Below are 10,607 nucleotides of genomic sequence, written 5' to 3'. Positions count from 1 at the left end.
TATTTTTTTTTTTTTTTTTTTTTTTTTGGTACAGGGGTCAAATTTGGGTCCTTGCATTTGTGAGACAGGCAGAGGCACCACTGAGCTAAATTCCGGGCCATTCTTGAACATTGTGTAATTTTTATTTTACATGCTTACCAGCAGAAGTAATATTAATGGCTCTGCAATACAGAAAATACAATTCTCTTACTACATTGTGTCCATACTCATAGTTTCTTTAAATTTAAATAAGAAGAGTTTAGAGTTTTGATTTAGATTGATGTAACTACTGTGGTAATCAGTGTGGAGATACCACAACAAAGTAGGAATAGAAGTTTAATTTGGCCCAACTATGCCACTTTTGGGTATGTTCCTGAAAGAATTGAAAGAATTACCTAGCCAAAAAGTCAGTCATTCTAAGGTTGAGAAACTGTGGGTTAGAGTAGTAAAGCTTAGGTGATAAAAGAAGTAAAAGTAGATGAAGTTGGACAAGTGGAATATCTGTGTTGCTAGGATTGGGGGAGTGATTGGATGGATCTGACTACTAGCTTCAGAAAAGGAACAACGTGGGTTTTGTCAGTGATAAAGAAACGTCATAAGGAGAGATGTGGGCTGAGACGTGCGTGGCACAGATCGATGCACTCACGTGGTTAGAATGCACAGCTTCCCTCGCAGTTGTGCACAACTTGCCTGGTCAGTTGCACGGAAGCAACCTGCTTGTAGCTTTGAAATATGGAGAAACTGTGAAGGATGAAATGGTTATGAAATAGAATTATATTTAAGTAATGTTTGACATGAAAAGGTTTTTTTAAAAATACTCAGTTTGTATCCAGTTATAGACATTATAAGCATAATTAGCAGAGAGAATTGGATAGTTTCCTTAGATGGAGCAAAGAGAGGTCAGGAATTATGTCATGGGAACATCTAGTACAAACAGAGAAAGTTGCATGGGATGTACTGACCCATGAGGGAGAAAAGTGTAATATAACTTGATGGAGGACTTTGGGTCATAGGTTCTGAAAGTTTAGATTTGATGCAGTAGGTTAGAAAGAGTCCTTGCAAGTTTCTGAACAGCAAAGATTGATGAAAATGTCCTCTGCGTAATAGTGTTTCTCCAGTCCTGCATTAGATCATAGCATGAAGAAAACGAGGCATGTGACAGGCTATCAGCTAAGAAACTACTGAAGTTCTGCCCTCAATTTACAAACAAAATAGCAGCTCACTGATATCCATAAAATATGTGCTCATGTACATGAAATGTGCTATTAAGTTTCCATTCAATTTTCTTGGGTATGTGTACTTAGTCCTTTAGATTTTCCTCATCAGGCACATTTCCTAACACTTGCGTGAGCTATTTTGCTCTTGCCTCTGAACTCCTTCTGATTTTGTTTTTCCATATCTCACTTCATTTACCACAATTCAAATCGAACAGAGTAGTCTCATAAAGTTAGATCACAAGTGAACAGAATCAGATGATCTTACTCATTCAAAGTGAAACATTTGAAGTTTTTGTTCTTAAGTGATTAATGTTTATGAAAATGATAAACGTTGGCTTAATTCAATGTTTTACAAGTTCATCATATATTTTTAGTAACAAAATATTATGTAATTACAGAATGTGAGACCAAGTTAAATTACCGTACTAAAAATTATTTTTAAAAAATGAAAGCCTGTCTATAGTCTATATTAAAAGACATTTCAATGCAAGGTTTATTTTGCAACAGATATTTAAAAATAACTGCAAATAAGGCAAGATTATTTAAAACTTGCCAATTAAGTTTTCCTTGTGATGATGCTTAGTGGAGAGAATCTAACCTCCTCCTGCCTTTAATTATAGATATAAAGTACAAGAGCAAAATGCCTGAGGGCAAGTCTATGCAGACATTTTTGTCTTCCACGCCCAAAACAAATTAATTAGTTAAATCTAAAGGAGAGGATAATTCCACATCAGAAAATAGACTGGATTTACTCTTCAGTGGGAAACAAGTTTTTTAAAAAGACAAAACACATGAGACAGTGGCTTTCAGGATATTCGATGAGGAGCAATGAGAATAGACAGACCTAGGAGGCAGCAAACAGAGGGAGCTGCATGGCTTATAAGTGCTTCAGTTTAGTTCCCGAAGAATGTTTTTGGGAACCACTGGGGGAGGAAACCCAGGGAGGCTCTGGCAATTTTCGGTGTAAAAGAGACAGAACTAGATATCCAAGATGGCGAAAGTGTTCAGGACAAAATGCAGAGGGGAAGTGGGTAACACAGGCAGGAGGCTGCAGATCTGCAGAGAGCCCCCTGAGATTATTTAGTTGGGTTTTGATCGTTGCGTATATAAGTTGTGGTTGAAAATAAAGTGAATATTTAAATTTTTCAAAATTTACAACAAAAGACACAGTGTTATTAATGCTTTTCAAAATACTCCACCTTGGCTTGAACACACTTTTCCCATTGTTCTTACCACAAGTCCTCTTTCATGATTGTACTGGCCTTACTCTGGGTGCCTTGATGTCCTCAATTGATTCACAATGTTTACCTCGGGGAAGAGCCCGAAGTTGCATGATATCGGATGTGGTGATGACATAGCTGAGACACACCTTTGTATGGACCTGCTTTTCTGGTGGGTGGCCCTGGGCCTCCACACTCACTGTATTGTGAATCACAACTCAGAAAGCCACAAAAGAGGACTGCAGAACTGCTTCCCAAGGCGGCAAGAATGAGGGGATCAGTGTGTGTGAAGTGAGGTGGAGCATTCTGAGGACGACTACTAACAATGTGCCTTTTACTATAATAAAGATTTTATTTATTTATTTAGTTTTTCGTACCGGGGATCGAACTCTGGTTTCGCACTTATGAGGCAGGAGGCGGCACTGCTTAGCTAAATCCCCAGCTGATATTTTAAATTTAAACATTCAGAATTAATCATGCCTCATGGTATGTGTGGAAGTTATCAAAGTGTTCAGGAAAATCCAGCCCAGAAGTTTAACAAGAATATCTGGGAATACTCCCTGTTCCTAGCAGACAGAATAGAAAACCTTATAAATCATAAGAGTACTCAAAACTGTTTTGTACCAGGGTGTAGACATTTTTGTATATGGTTATTTATTGTAGTTCTGTTAATAATAACCCAAACCGGAAAGCATGGACATGTCCACACTGAGGAGGACAGGTGAGGGGAAAACACAGAGGGTACGATTTAGTGCATGTGAGTTGGCAGCTGGTAAAGCGAATCTCTGATCCCTGTGAAAACACTCAGAATAGGGCCGCCCAGTGACAGTGGTGGGTATCCTTGGAAAGAAGCACTCCCGGTGATTCTAATGAGATGAAACTGTTCTATATTGTAGCGAGGGCTTGGGTTATATGGATACGTTCATCTGCTAAAATTGTAGAGCAAAAATTTGTGCAGCTCCATGTATATCAGTTCTATGTAAAAACTTCCAAAAGAAATGAAGTGGCGGGGCATTGAGGGGGAGGAAGAGAGCCACGGACTGCTGAGGCAGTGACGGAGCATGGGATGTCTCACAGCATTCTGTTTACTGGTATGTACTGGACATTTCTTATAATAGGAGAGGGAGGGGAAGCACGCGCGTGGCTTCCCATACTTCAGCTGAGGCTGTGTTGGAAACAATCAGAACCACATCTTCCCTGGAGGAAGACAGTGCCGCCAGTGCTGGTTTTCTTCCTGCCCCCTATGTTCTTTCCAAGAACCCTTCAAGGCTGTGATGTCTGGAGGCACCTTGCCCAGAACTGTCTGCCGAGGCGTTCCCCTGGGCTTTGCTGTCACATGGATGAGTCAGGATTTGCCAGTGTTAGGGATGTGAGTGCCTCTGACAGTTTTTCCAGGCTCCTGACAGAGTTTTGACTGGACAGTTCCTCCTCAAGGTGACCCATGCTCCGCACAGTCCGGCTTTCTGTGGTCAGCCTTGAGATCAGCAGTGGTGGGAGGCTACAGCCTGGGCCTGGCTACACAGCTGAGTACCAAGCACTGTCTGCCCCGTGGTCCTTGCTCTCCAGCTCTCACACGGTGGGCATGGTTCTGTTAGAAGCAGCATCTCACATGTCTGGATGTGGGTTATGTATGTCTCTGTGAAGGGGAAGCTTCTTCGTCAACTTGCTTGGCTTGGGAGCACTCCAGAGGGTCCCTGAAGCGTTCCGCCGGGCAGGTCTAGGTGGGTCAGGGAGGTGCGCCGTGGGGTCAGCTGTTTCCTCACCGCTTCCTCTGTGGCACCATTTGCCTGCCATGCTTCCCAGCCGCCTGAACTAAGGCGTTGTCTCGCTCTTCCCTTCTGCTGCACTGTTTCTGCCTTGGAGCCACTGGTGTAGACTAAATCCACTGCAACTGTGAGCCAAATAAATCACCTTCTCCTTTAAATTGTGGGTGCCAGGCATTGTCTCCCAGCAACAGGAAAGCTGATCAGTAGAGTCTTCCAGCTGCACACCTTTCCTTGCATAATTCATTATCATTGTTAATCGTGGTTCACTCAAAAGTCATCCTTAGAAAATTTTTTCATTTCCTCTCCTTTCCAGAGTATCCTCCATCAGATCAACTGAGGAACTCCGTAATTCCCACGGAAGGGAAAGAGGCAGCCTAGGAAAGCCCTCCTCAGACTGTGGACTTTGTGACATCCCAATGTATGTGCAGTGATGAGGGATGTTCAATAAAGCCTTTCCTGGGAAAAACCAGCATCAGAAGTAAACAATGAAGCGAAGAGAGACTTAGTATGTTGCTGAGAGACACTGCATATAAACTCACAAAGTGATCCAGTATTGTCTTAAATGATGCTGGCAGCACCACATACCAAACTAAAATCCAAGTGGATTAAAGATCTAATATTAAAATAGAAACACTAAACTTGCTGGAGGGTAAGTTACGTCAAACTCTCGAAGACATTGGCATAGGAAAAGACTTTATGAACCAATCCTCAGTAGCATGGGAACTAGCAGAAAGAATCAACAACTGTGATCTCATCTTTTTAAGCTTCTGCACTGCCAGAGAAATCACAGAGTTAAGAGACAACCCACAATGTGGGGAAAAAATTTTACCAGCTGTTCTTCAGACAAAGGTCTACTATGTAGATTATATAAAGAACTCAAAAAATCAGACCCCCCAAAACATAAAGACTGCAAGAAAACTTACAGTTCAAACTGACTCATAAATGCCAAAGATGATAGAGTTAACAGAATATCACTGATATATTGGGTGACATTAATGGCCTGTTAAATGCTGCAGAAGAAAATGTAAGTGAACTTGAAAACAGCAGTAATAAATATCCAGTGGGAAACAAAGAAGAAAATACCCTGAAAAGGAGAAATAAGTAGATCATTAATGAGTTGTGGGACAACTACACACACCGAATATCATGCCTGAGGAGGGAATGAAGCTTAAAAATATTTTAAGAAATTATACTTGAATGTTTCCTAAATTTGATGAAATCTATATATGTGGGAACTACAACAACCTCAACAAACACTTAAGAAATCTACACTAGAATATAGCATAACCAACTTGCTTTTAAATAAACATGATGAAATCTCTGAGATTTTATCCAGAGCAGGAAAATTACTTAAGACATTTGAAGGATCTTGATAACAGATGTGCTTGGAAACAGTGTAAGCTAAAAGCCAGTGAAAAACTTTGAGAATGCTAAATAAAAAAAAATATGACCAGGGGTTCTTCACTCAGTAATAATATTATTTCCAAACAATGGGGAAATTATGGCCTTTTTGGACTAAGATGTGTCTAAAGAATTCATTACCCTCAGATGACATTATGGAACTGCTACAGAAATTCTTAACCAGGGGTCAGTGATTTAGCTCAGTGGTGTTGCTCCCTGCTTTGCAAGCACAGGGTCCTGAGTTCAATCCCTGGTACCCACCCCACCAAAAAAAAAAAGAAATTCTTAACCAGAAGCAACATATTACTCCATGGAAATCTGGATTTATGCAAAGTAATGAAGAGCACGGGAATGGTAGCTGTATGAATAAATACAAATACTCTTTTTCTTATTACTAAAGTCTTCAAGAGTAATCAGCTGCAGCAGTACTAATCAATTGTGGAGTTTTATAGGAAGTGAATGTGTAAAACCAATCACGAAGTTTAGAAAGGGAAAATTGAATGCATATTATATATTTCTTATATGTGAAGGGGTATATAACATCACTTGATAATAAACTATGTTAAATTAAGAATTTGTACTATAGCTGGGCATGGTGGCACATGCCTATAATCTCAGCACTCTGGAAGCTGAGGCAGGAGGATTGCTGTGAGTTCGAGACCAGCCTGGGATACATATTGAGTTCCAGGGCAGTCTCAACTACATAGTGAGACCTTGTCTCAAAAAACAAAAAACAAAACACACACACACACACACACACAAAAGAAAAAAGAATTTCTACTATAAACCTTAAGCAAGCACTGAAATAACACAATCAAAAGTATAGCTCAAAAAGTTAAAATGGAATCCTAAGCAACTCAATCCAGAAGGTAGAAAAAGAAATAAAAGTAAACAGCAGATAGTGTGTGTGTGGGGGAACATGCTCGATTTAAGACCAATCATGTCAATGATTGCTGTATCCGTCTTTCTGTATATCTGTCTGTCTATGTATCTGAGACATCAAGTTTGATGTAAAGAGGAAGGCACAATTGTATCCTGACTGTAGGAAAGCTGCCTTAAAAGTTACATCACAAGTAGATCAAGAAAGTGAGAAAGTGGCAGAGTGTAATTGCAGCATTATGCTAATACTAACCACTGAGAACCACAATGGTTGTGTGGACTGCGGGGGACACAGAATGCAGAATAGTTTTTAAGTAAATTTATATATCCCCTGTTTAGAAACTGGCTAGCACTGAGAAAAAACAGGGACTAAAATTCTTGAATAAAGATGCTTTTCTGCATTTTCAGAGCATATTCATCTTTGAAATTTGAAAGGAAGGAGATACAAGTCAAATAATAGAAAATAAAATACTGAGATGTTTTCCTTCTTACTTTCTGGAAACAAGCTATTTTGCATCTATTTAAATAGTATGCAAGTCTTTCAGAGGTCTTCTATGAATGGGGTTATGAAAACTGTAAGAGAGGAGACTTATTGAAGAGGCACTGTCCCCCAGTCATCATTCCCGTGCAAGTCCTTATATCCAGCACCATATGCTACAAATGGCCTCAGAGGTACACGGGTCTGTTCTACAAATGAATGACTCTTGTTTCCCCATTGTTAGTGTTTTGCAAATCTAATTGGCATATATTGTTGTATGGTGAGGGCAGGGAGTTTCGTCATGTCAGGCACTGTGGAAGCAAATGAGACCCAAGGCGAAAGGGGAATGTTAGAAAGCTGTCTTAAAGAGGAAATACAGAAGTCAAAAGGATAATTCGGTATCTGCTTCTGCATCCAGACAGGTTAAAGGTGAAGTATGGTGCCCAGAACATTCACATGATGTAAAATCTGGGGACCTGTGAGACAGTGTTTGATCTCCATCTTTCCACTTAGTGGGCCTGTCCTTGTAATGTAAAATGTATTTCATGCTGTGGGTTGTGGTCAAAATAATTGGAAGGCATTATTCAGAAAAGTTAATCTCTTTGACCTAACTAGCCTATAACGATAACATGCTTCTTACGATATACTAATTTGAGTTTAGGCAACCAAACTATATGAAAATAAGCTTGTTATAATGCTTAGCTGTGTATAAAATTTTTAATTCCCAGGTAAGTAGTAAATTCCCAAAATGTAAATCCAGGATTAAAAAGAATAAAATAAAAATAATGTTTTCTCCCATATCGCTCTTTTAGACTTTATTTTCTCTTCCAAGGAGCAAACAATAAGGAGATTGTTATGTATTCTCTTAAAAGATTAGTTTTTCATTAGCTGTGTGTTTCAGGATAATTTAAGAGAAATCTTTGCCTAAATGAATGAAGCCCTTGGAAGACTACTTTTATTTTCCTCAAACATGCTAGCCTGTAAATATTCGATACTTGTTCTAGAGTGCTGGTGCTCAATCTCCTGTCACCTGGGCACTGCCAATGGAATTCAGATTAAAAATTTCTTATTCTGTTAGCCAGAGAGCCCATTGACACACACTTGATGTATGCTATGTTTGTAAAGGGATCCACAAAAACTTTTTGTAATAATACTAGCTATAATACTTAAAATGCATTTACTCTGTAGCATGATTTTACCTAGTATATTCAAAATATACACATTCTAGATATGATAGGAAAATAGGGTGAATGTTTAAGTTAAAAAGTTATTACAGAAGAAGGCACATTGCCAATAATCCCTTCAAAAGAAGGCCCTTCTTTTTGACCAAACATACTTGTTCTTGCTACTTTTTCATTTGTTCGTTGCCCTTGCCACTTTTGGTGCGGCTCTCTGGGGGGACCCCGTCCCGCGGGGAATAGGAGGTGAGAGCCGCCTCTTATTCGTGGGTCATCAGAGGCCGATCCGATCTTGAATGTCTGTGGAGGAAATCTTTAAGAAGTTAGAGTACACGGCCCAAGTCTGGTTTCTGATCAAAGGCGCTTTATTGGCTCAGCAAAACGATTATATACTGTTATCCCAGGGGGAAGGTTCAGCAAGCTTATTGGACAGTTCAAACAAATCAATCACATGAGTCACTCAAGCATTTAACCATACAGCAATCAGTATTTTACCAAATGTGGGGAGGGGTAAGTGGGAAGGCGTACATCAACAATTAACCCTATGCAATCTTTAACTTCACAATCCCTAGGGGCAAGCAGGACAAGGAAATACCACCTGCTTCCTGCTCCAGATCCCGTGACCCTGTGGTTAGCACAAAGGGCTATTCTTTCTGTAAGATTTCCTGTTTGCCCAGGGGCTAGACCTGCCAAAGGTCACGTATGTAGTCTAGTGGGATTTTTCCACCGAGGCAAAGGCTAAGGTTGAGGGCAGCCATCTTATGCAGGCCCAAGCAGTCTCTCACAGTTCCCCCTTCTCTGTATAAAATTAAGCAAGATTAGGGTGGAGGGCTCATGTCTTAGGCTACTTGATGTGCCTCCGGACCTGGACGTGATGCATAGGTGTTCCAGCGAGTCACGCTGCCCCCAGGTACCGGCATCAAGCTAATCCCGTCGGAGACACCTCCACAGCCTGGAGCAGAGCGAACGACGGCGTTCAGCCATCTGTTCAAATTCTACAAAGCTTAGGGGTTGGAACCCATGGTCACCAGCGGGCTGGCTATTTTCAGGGTCCTGAGAGGAGAGCTGCTGGTAGTGCACTTGTATGGAGTGTTTGGTGGCCTCATCAACCTGGTTCTTAACAAAACTTGTGAGGCGGCGGAATGCCCATGGGCCAAAGGAAATCAACAGCATAAAGCCAATAAAGGGTCCTAAAAGGCTAACAGGGTGGACAGCCAGGGGGAGGTAGAAAACCAATTTTGATACCAAGATTAGTCCTTTTCCCGTTGCCTCTGCCTTTGTTTGAGGCTTTCCTCAACCCTTCTAATGCTATCATCCACTAGGCCCAGTTTATCTTTAAAAAAGCAACATTCTTCTTTCAAGGCTGCACAAACTCCCCCCTCCCGCAAAAAGGCGAGGTCTAGACCTCGGCGGTTCTGCAAAACAACCTCGGCAAGGGAAGCAACAGTTTCCTTAAGGTGTTTTAGGCCCTGCTTAAGCTGTCTAATATCTGCATCGACAGCACGTTGTAGTTGGTTAAAGTTTTCGGTGGAGGGAACAAGGGAGTAAATACCAGTTCCGGCGCCCGCGGCGCCAAGGCCAAGCAGAACTGCAATGGTAATGGCGGAAACGGGTTCACGTGTATGCCTTAGGAGGGAGGAATCAGTGGATGAAAAGAGGAGGTCGTCCTTGGGCCTAACAGTAAGGCGAGGCAAAAGCAAAACTAAAACACAATAGTCCCTATGAGCTAAAAACAGCTGCGGGACCAACAAAGGGGTTAATCCAGTGGAGCAGGCAAAATAGGTGCCATTAGGGGAAAGAACATAGGAGTCATTACCATTAACCAAGTAGGTGCTGTTACAAATATCAATCAATTGGGGGGGAAGGCGCATATGAGGTCCCAAAATACAAAGTCCAATTCCCACAACCTGTCTCAGAGTTATGCCTTGGCTAGGGTCGATGTCCCAGGCAATGGCAGGTTCGTCTTGGAGAGGAATCAGTTCACCAGTAACTGCAACACCTTCGTAAAAGGGGGGCTGTGAGGAGTAGCAAATCCAGCACTCCTTATACGCGGGGTCTGGAGGGAAGGCCAAGGGGTGGTGGCAGCAATCTGGGAAGTAGCGTTGGCAATGTCACCGGCCTCGTTGATTATGAGCCAAGTGTAGTTGTAAAGACGATAGGGGCTAGCCAAAGTAAAAGGGGGATAAAGATCAGAAATCAAAAGGAGAGGGAGAAGCCTCGGTAGAAGCAGGAACATCTTGTAGGTCAGTCGGCGAGGTAGCGGGTGTGTCAGCGGGACCTGAAACGGAAACAGAAACATCCTCAGGGGCGCTTTCCCTGGGTGGGTTATAAAGCTTGACCAGTCTGTCTGGAAGCCAGCGCGTTTCTCCAGTGGTGGCATTGTGAACACAGGCATGGCCTTTGCCCCAGATAAGGACTGGGTGAGGGCCGAGCCATCGGCCGGTGTGTACATCCTTCCAAAGAACTTGTTGAAAATTTTCCTGTGTGGA

General features: G+C 41.7%; 2 protein-coding genes across 2 annotated transcripts in view; one reads left to right on the top strand and one right to left on the bottom strand.

Annotated features, from left to right (window-relative positions):
• Nucleotides 1-10,607, top strand: part of Znf804b (zinc finger protein 804B) — a 517,996-nt gene that overhangs the window by 87,150 nt on the left and 420,239 nt on the right. The gene's annotated exons all lie outside the window — the stretch shown is intronic.
• The window catches only part of Ervw-1 (endogenous retrovirus group W member 1, envelope), a 3,534-nt gene continuing 1,796 nt past the window's right edge, over nucleotides 8,870-10,607 (bottom strand). The window contains exon 2 of the mRNA XM_033758601.1: nucleotides 8,870-10,396. Coding sequence (XP_033614492.1) covers nucleotides 9,369-9,989 — 621 coding nt within the window. The 5' untranslated portion in view covers nucleotides 9,990-10,396 and the 3' untranslated portion in view covers nucleotides 8,870-9,368. The remainder of the gene's footprint in view (nucleotides 10,397-10,607) is intronic.

This window comes from Fukomys damarensis, unplaced genomic scaffold, assembly GCF_012274545.1.
Source record: "Fukomys damarensis isolate Sample0158 unplaced genomic scaffold, DMR_v1.0_HiC HiC_scaffold_4, whole genome shotgun sequence".
In the NCBI taxonomy this organism is placed as follows: domain Eukaryota; kingdom Metazoa; phylum Chordata; class Mammalia; order Rodentia; family Bathyergidae; genus Fukomys; species Fukomys damarensis.
This window is presented reverse-complemented; position numbering and strand designations above follow the sequence as displayed.